This window comes from Drosophila tropicalis, unplaced genomic scaffold (genome assembly GCF_018151085.1).
Source record: "Drosophila tropicalis isolate 14030-0801.00 unplaced genomic scaffold, ASM1815108v1 contig_1190, whole genome shotgun sequence".
Taxonomy (NCBI): Eukaryota; Metazoa; Arthropoda; class Insecta; order Diptera; family Drosophilidae; genus Drosophila; species Drosophila tropicalis.
Window position 1 is genome coordinate 3,650,960 of NW_027172561.1, and position 16,750 is coordinate 3,667,709.

General features: G+C 37.0%; 1 protein-coding gene across 1 annotated transcript; it reads right to left on the minus strand.

The window, feature by feature from the left end:
* Positions 1-12,057: 12,057 nt before the first annotated feature.
* Positions 12,058-12,899, minus strand: LOC137580629 (odorant receptor 42b-like). Its single transcript, XM_068294740.1, has 3 exons — positions 12,622-12,899; positions 12,207-12,564; positions 12,058-12,132 (listed from the first exon to the last, which is right to left on the minus strand). Exons 1-3 carry the CDS (start codon positions 12,897-12,899, stop codon positions 12,058-12,060), a joined length of 711 nt encoding a protein of 236 aa, XP_068150841.1.
* Positions 12,900-16,750: the final 3,851 nt, after the last annotated feature.

A 16,750-nucleotide genomic window follows, 5' to 3' on the forward strand; every position in this document is an offset into this window, starting at 1 on the left:
TGGCCCCTTGTGTCGGCCCTTTTTCATTCAAATGTATTATTATACATTAACTTGTTTCTTCTTGTGCCCCTGGTCTTTTGAAAATATTAAACGATCCTTGGCAAAATCATCTCTTTTATTCATTCTTTTCACAGAATATGTGTTCATTACAAAGAAATGGACAATTGAAATGACAATATTGCTAGGTTTCAAAACATTTGCAAATCCATTTTTTTTCCTTGATTGGCTAATGAATACATAAACATAAACATTAAAACATAAAAGAACTTAAATATAGTTTTCAATGGTTTTTAAATAATTTAAGTTTAAGCTTAAAACCCACAACAGGAAAAATCATAAAAAAAGTCAAATATATATTGTCATGAAATTGGTGAAATGGTAAATTAAAATCGATAAAATTTATGTAACAGGCAGCAGGAAGCTTTTCCGACCCCATATTGATCCTGAGCCATGTCCGTCTGTCTGAACGCCTAGATCACGGAGACTATAAAAGCAAGAGCCACCAAAGCAGGTAAGCAGGCTCGTGTAGTACGTAGAGTGATCGAGTTTATTTCAATTAAAATGAAGTAAGTAAGTCGATATGCCGACTTGGGTATACCATACACCAGGTGAAACAAATATTTTAAATTTCCAAATTTTTCATATTTTGCACGTTTCTGGTCCGATTTCATAAAAATTTGGTAGTTAGGTAGAAATAGATAAGATTAAGGAAATCGGTTTTTTCTAAATTATGGAGGCGGAAGTGGAAAAATCTGTTTTATGTAAATTCCGGGGGCGGAAGGAGGGGTGGCAAAAAGTTTGAACAATTAATTTCTGCGCGCCTACTAAACGAGCATACAAACCAAATTTGATGTCTCTAGCTGTTATACTTTTCAAGAAAAATAGTCTTATGTGATTCCTGGGGGCGTAATTGGGCGTGGCCAAAATTCCAATTAACTCTATACATTTACATACTACACGAGTTTACATACCAAATTTGGTGGCTCTAGCTCTTACAGCCTTCGAGATATGCGTGTTCATACAGACGGACGGACGGACAGACGGACATGGCTAGATCGACTCGGCTGTTGATCCTGATCAAGAATATATATACTTTATAGGGTCGGAGAAGCTTCCTTCTGCCTGTTACATACATTTTGGCGACTTTAATATACCATTTCACCCTATGGGTGTATGGTATAAAAAGGCGTTTATATGGGTGGTTTGGTTGGTTTTGGTTTGGTTTTCATACTCGTCAAGTATATGAGCAGATTATGTATGTGTAAAGATTTCCCCACGCCCCCTTCCGTCCCCGTAGTTTGCAAAAGGATTATCTTCCGTAATTTTACTTAAATTTGATATTAATACCCAGCAACATACCAATTCTGATCAAAAATTATGCATATAAACGTTTTCCCATAAGGCCGGATTTTTAGGGAATATTTTATTATAAAGTGGATATGAAATAAAATATAAGACCATCTGGTTTCTTTTTCTTGATCAGTTGCAACAAAGTAAAATCTACTAACTATAACTGTGGCAACGGTTTTTAGGTTGGTTGTTGTTTTTCTTTTTACACTGAACTTCCGCTAATAATAACTGCACAGTAACTGTAACTGGAAGCCTTTAAACTGTTGCAGCAGGCAACTCTCTATACCGCATCTCGATGATTTCCCCTTGGGGGCAATTATATATACGATACTTTTACGATACGATATGATACTATACTACTATACATACACATACAGAAAGAGCAAAAGACAGACAGCGACAGAGAGAGAGGAAGGTGGATCTTATATGTAAGTCATTTATAATTGCAAGGAGCCAAAACTTCAGTGGCAATGGCAATGGCAGTGGGCTATGGCTATTGCCGTTGCCAATTGGCCTTAGATTTATCATTTCAGCTGCAAAAAGACATCTAGATATAATCATTTTTAGATGTTATGCTATCTGCTAGTTACATTTGTATGCCTTTCATGCTAATTTGGTACGTTGTGGCATGCAACACGCGCCACAAATTAGACAAGAAATAAGTGCTTAGAAAGAAAATAAAAAGGGGAACAACTGTTACTCTTCTTCTGTCTTCTGTTGTCTATGTATTAATTGCAATTACTACAAATTGCCAACTGAAGGCCTGAAAACCAAGGTGTGAGGCAAAGTTGTTTTTTATGGAAAGCGAAACTTAATGCCATCCATTGTCCACATCCTAAAAACACATCCAAGTCGATACCCCACCCATCCACATTCAGATGAAGTAAAAACTTCACTAGGCGCATGCTCTATTTAAATGCTGACCTCCAAGAGCAGGGATCAGATACTTTAGATGTTGCCGCTGGACCATGCCCATAGAGAGTGTTCACTGGGGCAGACGTTCAGCTTGGCTGGCTTCGCGGGATGGGACAGCTAGACTGGACTGGACTGCATTGGACTAAACGATTAGTAAAATTAAGTAAAATTATTATCTTCAAGTAGTCTCCCAATATCTCTCTCTCTCTCCTTTATAATTGTTAAAAATCCTTGGGTATAAGAGAGGTAAAATAAAAACAAAATAAAAAAATCAATGCACATGGCCAAATCGATCGAACCACTTAAATACGGGGTTCGCTTTTGGGTACCCTGGATCCATTTTTTTTCTCCAGCTTTTTTGTTTCATTTTGCTGCAAGCTCAGGCATATAATTTCGTTGACGCGCAGAATAAATGATAAATGCAATCATTATAAGAAACACAAGGCAAAGCAAAAAAAAAAAAAAAAAAGCTAAGAAAAAGAAAAACAGGCGAAGACAAACTTCAAACTTGGTGCAACACACACGAACGCATGATTAAAACTTTGCCAATGTGAAGAGGAACAACGGCTTGTGTGTTTGGGTTGGTTAGCTGGATACAAACATAGAGCCATCCATAGAGGCCAGAGACAGGGCCAGTGCCAGGGCCAGAGACAGGGCCAGTGCCAGAGCCAGAGTCAGATTCAGCCTGTTGATGGAGAGCTCAAGATACAATTCTGGGGTACCCGCGTTCGCATCACATTTTGCCATTGATCGTGATACGCTGACCGAGTCCGAGTTCGAGTTCTTGAGTCTGGCAAATGTTTTATGCCCCAACTGAGGCAGGCATAATTTGTTAGCCTTGGTCCTGTCCTGTCCTGTATATTCTGTGTACTGGTCCTATCCGCCTTCTCTTGGTTGGTTCTTGTTGTGTTTTTTTTTTTTTTTTGCTGCTGCACAGAAGCTACTCACTCTCGACTCGATTGCGTATAATTTTTGTATTTTTATTTTTTTTTTTTTTTTTTGCTGTTTTGGGTTCGTTCATCTTTATGGGGCCCATCATTTGCCTGCGGGGCATAATTTTTGATGGGCTTTTGTCTGTTGTTTCTTTAGAACACAAAGATATTGTAGCATGATGGTCGCTACCTGTTAACCGAATGGGTACTTTAGCTAATACAAACATTTCAAAACATCAATCAAAATAATTTGTGTAATAATTTTACTTCATTTCAGGAACAAAATCTCAAAATTTACAAACAATAAATTTGTAGGTGACAGGTGCTTGAAAAATCACTTTCTTGAAGTTATTATCACAACTGACCTGATTTCAATGTAGAGTATTAACTCTCAACTAAACCGATCAACAGTTTTTCTTCTCTCAGACAATGCGCATTTGCTTACCCCACTCCTCACACTACTCATGCATATAATCATCATCAAAATAAAAAAAAAAAAAAAAAGAACAAAAAATATGCTACACATTTTCACTTTATGAAGTTCTCCTCGCTGATGATTGTTGGGGGCACCACAGGAGCAACAACGGCGATCGCGAAAAAAAACTCTTGAGAGCTCAGCATGCATATTTTATTTGGCGAAAGGCTCGAGGGTTGGCCCAGGAACTGCGATTGCGACTGGGTTTGAGATTGGGTCTCCAACTCTCTCTGTCTCTCTTTCCCTTGGTCTTTTTGTATTGCCTGTCTGTCTGTCTGGGGGCCGCTGTGCTGATGAACGTCGAAGAGTCGTCGTCGACGAAGTGTTTCGTGTCTGGCATCTTAAAAGTTACGTTCTTTTTTTTATTTTTTTGGTTCGACTCTTTTTCGCTGTATTTTATGCTCATTTAATCTCGCTGCGCGTTTTTTAACACATTTAAAGGGGTAAAGGGGGATTGGCGTGGTTGTCGAGGGGTGGAGTAGGGGTTGGGGGAACGAACCGAACCACATCATCGATTATGTTGATCTTTTTTTTGTGTCTTGTCTGTGGGTTTCTCTGATTTTTTTTTTAACTGCGCACTTTTCCAATGCGAAGGGACAGAGAGACACACACACAAACACACATACACATATGGATGGAAGAAGAAGAAGACTTGCTACCTGTCTTACACAAAATAAACGCATACACGTCTCTGCCCCTTCCCTCTCTCACTATCTTGTGTTGCCCACATAGCCACAGAGTTGTATCTGTAAGATTGCTTCTTGCCAGTTGCCCAGTTCAGTTCTTTAGTTTGTCAGTTTGTTGCTTTTGTTTTGTTTCGCTGTTGTTTTTGCTGTTGTTGTTTTTTTCCTACCCATTTTAATGTTTTCTTTTCTGTCGTTTTTTAGATTTTTCGTTTTTTGTAACATAATTTTTTTCCCTCCATTCGTCTCGTTTGTTTGTATTCGTGTGTCCAGTTTGAAACCCTTTAGGCGCTCATTGTCAGCTCAGGTTATTTTTATGAAACCAGATAAAAAATAAAATAAAAAATCTACAGAAACAGCAGCGAAAAGAGACGACAACCTGGAGAAGAAGAAAAGGAAACGAAACAAAAAAAAAAAAACACCAACGACAAACGAGGAGATATATGATTTCTTATTGTAAATCATGACATTTTGTTACTTCTAACTTGGCATGTTGTCTGGCTACTGTTTCTCTTCAATCTTATGTATAATTTTGCCACATGAAAGATACATACATACATACATACATACATATGTACATATGTGCGTATGTATGTATGTATGAAGGGCGGACAAGGCGACAGCGACCCACGCGGCGCATTAAGCACGCGTGAGATATCCACTACCATCCACCTGGTTAAGTGGGTTAAGGGAATGTGGGGGAATGTCGCATCTAGAAAAGTGAGATGTGCCAACGGCACGGGATTTTCAATTTCTTCGTTTTATTTTATTTCTTGTCTTTTGTAACATCATAGATTATAATGAGCAGAGAAAAAACGTTTTTTCTCAGTTTTTGATAATAATTGTCAAACGATTTTTTAGCGTTACTCAAACATATGATAATGGTTTTTTTTAGGCATTGTGATATTGTTAATTCCATTTATTGTAACACGCAATTTTTTCCACGACAAATGAAAGGGTTCTTTTTACCCACACTTTCTTGCTAAAAGTTTATCTAATGATCCGTTTCTTGATCAAAAAAATGGCTTAATTTACGAGAATTTCAATTAATTTTAAAAAAAATTGTTCAGAATTAACTAGTCATTTGAAATGGTAAAATTACTTAGAAATGCATTGAAAGGTATGGCGCCGAATTTCATACTGTGGCTAACTTCAAAATTTGTGCCAATAGTTTTATTGTTAGTCTTAGCTTTAACTTTACAAGATTTACAACTTTGTCTAAAGTTTAAAGAGCGTATTCAAATCTTGGACTTGTCTTCTTTTTTTGGTTCTTTAAAACCCACTTGGGAAAAGAAAAAACGGTTACAGACAGATTGGACAAAACTTTATTACCACTTTATTAGAATGACCAACTCAAAACTTTAAATATTTACACTTAAACTGTTCACTAAGACTATTTTATAATCACAGAACATTAAAAATGAAGAACAAGAAATTCATTTCTCTCGCCGCCTTAAAAATTCTTATATAGACCTTAGGACTTCCAAAAAAGAGGGCAAAAAGTTTCCTTAATATTTACCATTTCCATTGTTCCCAATTAATTTCCATCCCAACATATCTTAAATGGGAAATTATTATCTTACGTAATATTTTTTTTTTTTTTTGTGTTTTTATACCATACACCCATAGCACTAACCATAGAATACATAGATGCGTCAAACTCAAGTTTTTTTGATTACAAATGCTAGCCTGAGTCTGGAACCCCAGAGAACTTCGGCAAAAGCCGAACAGCGTAGAACCCCAGAGAGCGGTCGCAGCGAGAGCGAAAAACGTTCGCTCGCAGCACTGTCGCTACGCATCGAAAATAATTCAGTCTGCCACAGATCGCAGAACGATGAGCGCATGTCTGTGTCGCTGTGCTCTCGTTTTGCATATGTATGCGTACACTCGTCGGTACATGCTCAGGCTTCGTAGTGTGTGTGTGTGACGTGAAGTTGTACAACATCGCATTTCAATAGTTCCCTCAACCAAAATTTTTGATTTTCGACAAAAAAGCGACAATGCGAATAGGTAATGCCTCTGTGAAAAGAATATCAAGAAGTATTGGCATCAGATTCGTATGTGTCACGGTGGCTGTGCCGATAGAGTGCTCGCTTGGCGATCGGAATATCACTGGTTCGAATCCCAACTCCGATTATCGTTAATGAAGGTTTTTTCTATCTATTTTTTTTAATTATATAGGCTTTTTATTATACAGGCTAGCGTTTTTTATTCATATAAGAATAAATTAAAAAATATAAACAAAAAGAAAAAAAAAATAGAAATAAATAAAAAAAATAAAAATAAACAAAAAAACCTTCGTTAACGATAATAGAGTTGGGATTCGAGCCAGGGATATTCCGATCGCCAAGCGAGCACTCTATCGGCACAGCCACCGTGACACATACGAATCTGATGCCAATACTTCTTGATATTCTTTTCACAGAGGCATTACCTATTCGCATTGTCGCTTTTTTGTCGAAAATCAAAAATTTTGGTTGAGGGAACTATTGAAATGCGATGTTGTACAACTTCACGTCACACACACACACTACGAAGCCTGAGCATGTACCGACGAGTGTACGCATACATATGCAAAACGAGAGCACAGCGACACAGACATGCGCTCATCGTTCTGCGATCTGTGGCAGACTGAATTATTTTCGATGCGTAGCGACAGTGCTGCGAGCGAACGTTTTTCGCTCTCGCTGCGACCGCTCTCTGGGGTTCTACGCTGTTCGGCTTTTGCCGAAGTTCTCTGGGGTTCCAGACTCAGGCTAGCATTTGTAATCAAAAAAACTTGAGTTTGACGCATCTATGTATTCTATGGTTAGTGCCCATAGGGTGAAATGGTATATTAAAGTCGGCAAAATGTATGTAACAGGCAGAAGGAAGCTTCTCCGACCCTATAAAGTATATACATATATTCTTGATGATGAATAGCCGAGTCGATCTAGCCATGTCCGTCTGTCCGTCCGTCCGTATGAACACGCAGATCTCGGAGACTATAAGAGCTAGAGCCACCAAATTTGGTATGTATACTCGTGTAGTATGCACATGTTCAGGGTTAATTGGAATTTCGGCCACGCCCCCTTACGCCCCCAGGAATCACATAAAACTGTTTTTCTTAAAAAGTATAACAGCTAGAGACATCAAATTTGGTTTATATACTCGTTTAGTTGGCGCGCAGAAACTAATTGTTTAAACTTTTTGCCACGCCCCCTTCCGCCCCCGGAATTTACATAAAACTGATTTTCTTAAAAACTATGACAGCTACCGACATCAAATTTGGTATGCAGACTAGTTTAATAGACGCGCAGAAACTGGCTATTTAAAAATTTTGCCACGCCCACTTCCGCCCCCGCAAATCAAACAAAACTGATTTTATCAAAAACAAACAAAGCTAAAGTCACCAAATTTAGTATGTATACTGGCTTAGTATTCGCGCGGAGTATATATATTTTCATATTTTGCCACGCTCACTTCCGCCTCCATAATTTTCTCCCGTAGTTTTTTGACTATTGCATTCAAATTCGGCAGACTAATTAATCTTATCTATTTCTACAAAACTACCAAATTTTATTGAAATCGGACTAGAAACATGCAAAATATGCGTATGAACGTATTTTACTACGCGGTCCACAAGGCCAGAATTGGCCGTTGGCTAGTAGCGGCGCTAGAGTGCTCGTGTGTTCGTAGAGTGAGCGAGATAGCACATACTATGAAACATGTAAAAACAATTTAATAGACATATGTACATATGTACATTTGGTTTTCGAAATTTAAAAAAATTTGTTTCACCTGGTGTATGGTATACCCGAGTCGACGAGTCGACTTACTTGCTTCATTTTTTTTGTTTTGTATTTTAAGGTTTAAACATTTTTTTTTCATTTTTTCATTTTTTTTATCTTTAGCATTTGAAGAACGTAGTGTGAAAATTGTAAGTAAATCGGAATAAAACAGACAAAGATATAGCGCTTCAACTGATTAGCCTTCTGTGAAGCTGTTCGAATATAGAAAACTATAAGTCGATTTTAAAACATTAATTCTTACTTTTAAACAGTGCCAAAAATAAAAATATCTTTTGGCTTTTAGAAACCTCTAATTTCATAGATCCTCAGCAGATGCGCTGCCCAATGGTGCTTTCCCAATGGTACTTCAAATTTCAATAAACAACATGTATGTACATGTATAAAACAAATAAGGTTTGAATAATCACAAAAAATGTTAAAAAATGTGCTATTTTTTGGGATTTAAAACACCAAAGTGTACTTTATAGAGGATTAAACTAAAAAGTGACTAACCACTTACAAAGTTTTATTGCTGATCTCTCGTTTTCATAACAGAATGGTAAATACTGTTTAAGTTTAAATTTTTTGGCACATGATAATATACATATATGTACATAATATGTACTACATACATATATTGTACATACATATGTACATACATATGTATGTTGCTTATTTGAGCTTAATTTTCTTATTTATTTGTTCTTCTGTTTATAAATTTGTTCTTCATTAATTTTGAATATTTTTAGCCTATCTGAAATAACGATAGTAGAAGTTTGAGAATTTATGGTTTACACACTTACATAGGTAAATTGTAAGTTATATCTGTTAATTAGGTAACAACTGGTTCCATTTTATAAACAAGTGTTTATATTTTCCCCATCAACTTTAAATTGATATCAAAAGCATCGATCAAGCTTCTTCTGTATAAATGTAAATACTAAAAAGAAGTTACACTTTTTAACCGCCTACCATACATATGTACATATGTACATACATACATTTATCATTCGTTCATTTTTCCCCCACATTTTGATGACCTGCTCTTGATAAGAAAAGATGCAGCAGAAGCAGCCGCCCTTCCATCATGGCAATTGCTGCTTCAACTGCAACTCAAATGAAGCGAGCGGCAAGAGTTGCCTAGTTCTTCATTTGAGAGAAGGGGCCATGCTTAGGTCGGTGGGTTAAGGCATGGGCCAAACATCAGGGAAAGGAAAAGGCAAGGCAGTGGCAGTGGCAGTGGCTGTGGCAAGCAGCAGAAGCAGTAACAGCAGCACGCGACCAAAGCGTCACATGTGCCGCAATCCGAATGCAGCTGCGAAAACGCCAAGAACGTTGACTTTGTGGAAATCAGAGAAAAAATACAATACAGAAAAGAAAACTAAGGAAAAGGCACAAGACCATAATGATGATGATGATGATGATGATGTTAATGATGTTGATGTGTGGAACTTGATGCTGCATATATTGTATGTATGTATGTATGTATATGTACATACATATGTATTTAGGGTTATGCGGGGGAGCAAGAAGTTTTCTTGGGGGAGGCAGAAGTTATACAGGGATAACCGCAGTCTGTTTGCAGCTGTGTGTGTGCGCGCGTGTGTGTGTGTGTGTTTGTGTGTGTGGGTAGGCGCACACCTTTTGACTTTGATTTCAAGCCAAAACAATTACAGCAAAGGGAAAAACTAAAAGAGAGAGCGAGAGATAGAGAAAGAAAAGCATATTCAATTAATGCAACGACGAAAGCTTCTGTCAACCCTCGGTTTGGGCACTGCCCTAACGCAACATCATCATCATCACCATCGTCATCATCGCAGCGGAGCATCCAACTGGGTCACTGACCTATCAAGTGCAAGACCTATTGAGCAGGCAGCTAGCAAAAGAGCGAGACACACACACACAAACACTGAGAGAGTTGGAGAAAGAGAGACCAAGAGAGAAAGAGAGAGAGAGAGGGAGAGCGAGAGACAGGGCACCGGCTGTGGCAAATGTGGCAGCAAATGTTGCCGAGTGAAACAAAAAACAAAAACAGAGGAACACAAAAAAAAAAACTGCTATACAGAAATGGGGGGAAAAGCATAAAAACGAAAGCGCAGGCGAACAAAAAATTAAAATAAACGAAGAGGGCGCCCCATCATTCGAGTTCTACTCCCCCACACATCCTCTACCCCTATCCATATCCTCCTACCCAACATCCTCGTTCCTATCTGGCATTCGCCTCCATCATCCGACCTTTTCAGCCTCCTCCTCAACATCATCATCGTGTTGGAGCTTGGCTTGTGGAAAAAGTGTTGCCAGGCAAGTCAAGGGCAGGGCATTTTTCTCTCTCTCTCTTCTCCCAAGGGATGGGTGGCAAAGGGAAAGGTGCAATAAAATGGTATGGGGGGTAGGACGTATAGGGTAGGAGCGGCTGATGGCGGCGTATGTGCGCACACTTTAGGTGTCAAAGTGGCGCAGAGGAACTTGCCGCGGGCAGCGTAACAAAATTTCTACGCTTCTTTTTCCTGCTTGGTGTTGTTGTTGCTGGGTTTGTTGTGCATGTTCTTTGAGAATAAATGTGGCAATTTTATTTACATTTTGCCTTAACTTTGGCAGGCTGCCTGTATCATCATCGTACGGAATGATGAATCTTGTTGCCGTAGGTGGAGACGATGAGTTGGTTAGGTCAAAGGCAAAGTGGGACGGCAATGCGCTTCTACTTTTCTTTTTTTTTGCTTCTCGGAATTCAATTGAGGTAATTTCTGTAGGGTTAATAGCGCGAAAGGGTTAGACCACTGCCTAAAGTATTTGAAAGAAGGAAAGTTGGCACTTTACTTTCTCCATCCCCTCAAAAGAATGCTGGCTGGTCAGGGAAACGTAATAGAGCAGGGCAGCTTCTATTCTTTTAAGACTTTCAAGAGAAAAAGAGTGCCCTTTCATTTCAACATTCAAAATGACTAATTTTTGTTAACAGTAAATCGTAATGATATCAAATTGCAGTCGTAACTAAGAACCAGAACCATACCCTTGGAAGGTTTTTGTTACTTTTTTCTTATCTATAATGTTTAAATGTTTAATGTTTATGAAAGAACGGCCCACAATCTAAGCATAGCAAAGAACGAAATTATTAATGAAAGTCACTGTTTTCCACCGGTCGGAAGCTATATGATATAGTCACCTGATCTTGATCAAATTTGACAGTCCTTTATGTGTGTAAAAATCTCAGCAAAATTAAATTTCAAGCTGTTGAGAAAAGTGACTATTCGTGACTTTGCCGTTTGTATGGAAGCTATATGATATAGTGATCCGTTTCAGTTGATAATGAAAATGATCCGAGATATACAAATATATATATATACAAGTCTACATGCGCAATTGCAGCTCTGTAGCCCTTACGATCTAGGAGGAGTTTGCGTTGATCCAGACGAACGAACGTACGGACGGACATGGCTATTTTAACTCGTCTCGTCGTCCTGATTAAGAAAATATATAATTTGTATGGTCGGAGATGCTTCGTTCTATGCGTTGCACACTTCTGACCAAAATCAATATACCCTTTTTGCAAGGGTATAAAAATATAAAATATAATATAAATATTTTAAACAGACTAAGTCGAAAATGGAGTGGCCTATCTTAAGGTTAAAGCTGACTCATAAAATGGACATAATTTGCAATTACTAATCAATTCAGATTATAAAAAAATAAAGAGGTAATCCTAGAAAATTGAATAAATTATCATTATCAAATTATTGACATTCGAAAAACATTTATTTTGTCTAATCCATTTTTCAAGATACGTTGTATAACTTGTATTTAAAATAGGGTTCGCTTGGGTTTTAGTTAGTTTTTTTTTTAGCAGGATTTTTAATCCGAAGCATTTTAGTGAAAGATTCTAAAACTTATTAATAAATATTTCAGCTTCATATTTCCTTTAGACATCTGGTTAACTATTAATTTTTCATCACCTTTTCGACAATGTTCATTTGCTTAATAAAAGTCACCACAGAAAATGCCAATTTAGCCACCTTTAGTAAAATGAAAAGGGAACCAAACAATAAGTTACATAAATCGATTTTGATACAATCTATAATATAATTACCTGGATATTGGTTTGCATGCATATGGGAAATATCGTACCAGCCGTAAAAGTAATCGGATTCTGAGTATTATGAATAAATTGAATGAGAGTCGATTTATAGCGACGACTTGATCCAGTCCAATTTGAATGAAATAAAGACAATGCTAGTCGGTCGCAATCGCATATAATTAGGTCGCAAACGTAACAAAATGGAAATGTCTGAGACATCAAGCCAAATATATATACCACACATAATACTCCAATCCAAAAGTCGGCGAAGAAAAATAGATTGACTAAAGTACAACCCAAAATAGCGCCAATCAGTAAAAATTGTACAAAAGTGTTAAATGAAAACAGTAATCGCACTAGATCAGCAAATCTGAATAAAGAGGACCAATGTGAAACTTTTTCATTTCGAGTATCATTTAATACATACTCTAAAATAAGTTTATGCTGCGCTATGCATTTAACTAATGCATCGTAGTTTTCCTGCTCCGTCTCTTCGGGATCTGTGCGCAATTGTTGAATTCTTTTTCGGAGATTTTCTAGGTGAACTCTCAGCAATAAGCAATAAATGACATTAAAAACATCCATGAGCAGCTGTTGCGAAATTGCAAACGATAGAATCAAAATTTCTATGCTGGAGACAATCCATAGATTTGTCGTGCTCGAACGCCAATCGATAAATGGATTATAAAGTCGCCATGGTGGCATTTTATGTAATGCCCCGTTTAAAAAAGATATTACAAAATAGCCGTAATAAAGAGACGAAAAGATTATAAAGATCACATTGCATCGTACAACCCAATAACGAATCCTATTACGATCCGCTTCATTCACACAGAATTCATCCAAACGCTCCAAAAGTTTCTTAGTTTTGCCGTATTTGGGTAGATATATGTAGAGTGCTAGAATTTTTATAGAACATCCTATATCATTCAATACAGTTTCTAGCAATGTTAAAAACTCGCCAGGTTTATAATCGTTGATGTCGTTGACACAACCTATTATCATTCCAAAAGGCAAATATATAATGCACCACAATATTAAGAGTCCTCTAAATATCAAGTACATCGTTCGTCCTTTCAACGGCGGCAACCAACCAACGGCAGTCATTCCATACTCGAAATAGGTAAAAGCATCTTTAGATGACTTCATATCTTGCGGTCCAGGTTTTCTTAACAACTCGAATATCATTTTTGTTTCACTTTTGATTTTCTATTGGTAAACTTCCCTTTGATTTTCTTATGTAACTATTGCATACTATTAGAGTCCACTAGCATTTATAACATTTACTATCGCAAAGTTTACGCAACCTGCTAATCAATTAGCAACACTTGTGTTGGCCGTAGGAGTTTACCCACAATTAAACAGAATTTTTAATTCAATAAACGATTTTGATACCATTCAACCATAGGATAAAAAGGTATATTAAGGCCGCCAAAATGTATGGAACAGGCAGACCCCATAAAGTGAAAACCCATATTCTTAAGGCCGAGTCGAGTCGATCTAGGAATACCATATCGTCATTATCTGCATATTATATTAATTTTGAAAAATTTAATATACAAGGACACATTTATAGTGCACGGTACTATGAGTACACTCTAAAAAGTCTTAAGGTCACAAGGTATCAGCCCTTGCTAAAGGGTCCTGTGAGAAATATATCAGAATGTCAATAAAATAATAATGATTATCCTAATTGCAACTTGTGATGGCACTTTTAATCATCTCATACCAGCTAACAACAAATGAGAGCCCTGGTAGCCTAAGTAAGGCCCAATCCGGATAAGCTCAACTCTTTTATATGTATACATACAAATGCTCCCATCTTGGAGTTAAAACGACATTATGAAACAGACATTTATTAGTTTGTTTTATCAAAATTGTTGCAACTTTTTTGATTTCTATAATGTTATATCGAATTGAGTGTCGGTGTCATTATAAAACAGTTTGAAGCTATCAATTCTCGATTAGAAGGTTTGTTTTTGAGTTTCATCGGCTGATAGATCTTAAACTAGAACTTTCCCTTTGCTCCACCCCCCAACACACATGTCTACATGAGGTTGCATGTGGCTGCTCTTGGTTTCTCGGTTAAGTGACTGACAGGCAAGCGCTTAATTTAACGGTAATTTGTGTAGAACAGTCTAATAGAAAAGAGGGTTAGAGAGGGGTAAAAGAATAAGAAGAGCTCAGCTTGCAACTGCGGCTTCTGCTTTTCCTGCTGGGCTGCGGTCGCTGTTGGCGCTGCGCAGGCGCACAATTTACAGTTGTTTAGCCTCTGCCAATGGCTACGCCTAATTGGTTGCTCTCTTGTACGCAGTTGTTGTTGTTTTTACTTATTGTAAATATGAATTATTATTATTTTTTTTATTTTGCCTTCGTCTTATTATTAAAGCGGGCGAGTTTATCTCTTTTTCCCCCATTTTCGCCTCCTTTTTTTCGTCACAGAAATAAATTTATTTGTTTTCATTGTTGTTGTTGTTGTTGTTGCAGAAATTGTGTAATAAATAATTTACGCTGGTTTTTGCAGCGTGCCACATAATCATATTCAATAACGAATGCCTACTTGAATAAAACGAGACGACTTTCAAAATACCGTGTAGTTCATGATACAAGAATTTCGCTTTCATCTATCGTTCTCCTATTCTTTTCATACAAAAGATTGATAAAAGCGTTTCGCTTTAATATTTACACCATTTTCTTTACGTCTTTCATCCTTTCTGGAAGAAGTAAACCCAGATAGCAAAAGTTTTTGGGTTAATTGGAGAAAATCCTTTGATGAGATCAGAAATTAATTTTTGAAGTGTAAACTTCTTTCGCATTGTTGTGACTTGAAGCAACATGTAACGAAAAAGCGACAGTAAAAAGAAAGAGACACATTATCAGAGTCATAAGCTTAAACATGGGACAAAATCAGATAGGATAGGAAAAAGGACTTTAAAATGGAATTGCTTATATTGCCTCTAGAAATGATTGTCATTGGCATAAGATATTTCTGCTCAACGATATATGTACATACATACATACATAGTTACACATTACAAAACTAATTTGCGGCATTAAAGGCTTTCGCCGCTAGACAATACTTAACACTCAGAAGCAAGCATCATGATAAGCCCTAGTGTAGTATAACACAAAAACACTGTTGGTCCATGCTCTCTTACATTCTTTACTAAAATTTAGAACCTTTAAACTAAAATACTTTATTTGAGACTAGGTCATAATGTCGTATCTCAATTAATTTTATAACAAATCTTAATATACCTCTCCCATATATGCACACGGTATGGAACGACCACTTGGACTGGGCTGGGCTGGGCTCTGCTGGACTGGGGTTGGGTTTGGGGTTGGGGTTGGAGCTGCAAACGGGCCTCAAAGTCAGCGTCAGGCCTCTGAGCCTCAGCCCCGTTTAACACTCTTTGGGTCGGTGACCCAGAAATGTCAACAGGGAAGTCGCTTAATTTTGCTTTTCAACTCGATTTGTTTTAATGGGTTTTTTTTTTTCTCGCAAAAAGTGAAGTTGTTGTTATTCTTCATTTTTTTGTGGTTTATGATGATTTAATAAATTCTTTTTAGATAATTTTAATTTCATCACATGGAAAACGGTCACAAGCATTATGCTGATTGTTCTAAAAGTAAAAAAAAAAAAAAAAAAAAACAATGGCACTCAATTTGATGACGACTCTTGAGCCTCTCATATTACGCCTAATCGGTTTCAAAATGCAAAAAAAAAAAAAAAAAAATCACAAAAAAAGAAGGAATATTTATACAAACATATGTGGAATCATTCTCCACCGTAACACTTTTCTCGTCAGCTTAGTTCCACGCAAAAGTAATTGGAATCCCCACAAAATGAAAAGGGCCAACAGCAGCAGCAAAAGAGGTCTGATAAACGAGGCAAACAAAAATCGAGCCCCTTTTTTTCAGTTTTACTTCTTTTATATTATGCCTACCCTAAACGAATCAAAGGGCATATACATTTTGGCGAATCGCAGGCATTCGTGGTATCTAAATTAATCAAGGATATGTAGTGTAGTATTTAAAATTGACACAATAGACTTATTACAAATTTGCATATAATGGATTATGAATTTTTAATTAAGTTAACTAAATAGACTAATTTTTAGATACAATTCAAAATATTTTAACAGATTTGAGTTAAAAAAAGGGTAAAAGGAGTTCGGTTTCAGTCCCTCTCTCTCTCTCTCTCTCTCTGTCTCTTTTCCTCACAGTTTTTTCTTGGTTCTTGTTGCATGCTTATTCATGTTCATATGTTTTTTCGAATTTCATCATCTTGGGCAATCCTTGCAACATACATACATATGTAATTACTCGTATCTGTGAGTTTGGTAAGGGATTTCACACAAGTGCTTTATATGTACATATGTACATATGTATGTATGTGTGTATGTGTGTTGGACCTTCTTTAACTGCATGTTAGTTGAGATGCAGCTAAGAGATAAATATTTTTGATATACAGTCTTATTTCCCCTTTTTATTTTTCAAACTACTCAAGTCCTACTAATTATTTCTTTTATAAACATAAAATTGATTCAAGTGAG

Excerpts from the sequence above, each read along its gene's own strand:
- LOC137580629 (XM_068294740.1), bottom strand. The coding sequence starts at position 12,899 with ATGCCACCATGGCGACTTTATAATCCATTTATCGATTGGCGTTCGAGC. Across the intron at positions 12,565-12,621 it reads CAGCATAAACTTATTTTAGA|ATTTGCTGATCTAGTGCGAT; the intron begins GTATGTATTAAA and ends CTCTTTATTCAG. Across the intron at positions 12,133-12,206 it reads GCATGCAAACCAATATCCAG|GTGGCTAAATTGGCATTTTC; the intron begins GTAATTATATTA and ends ATTTTACTAAAG.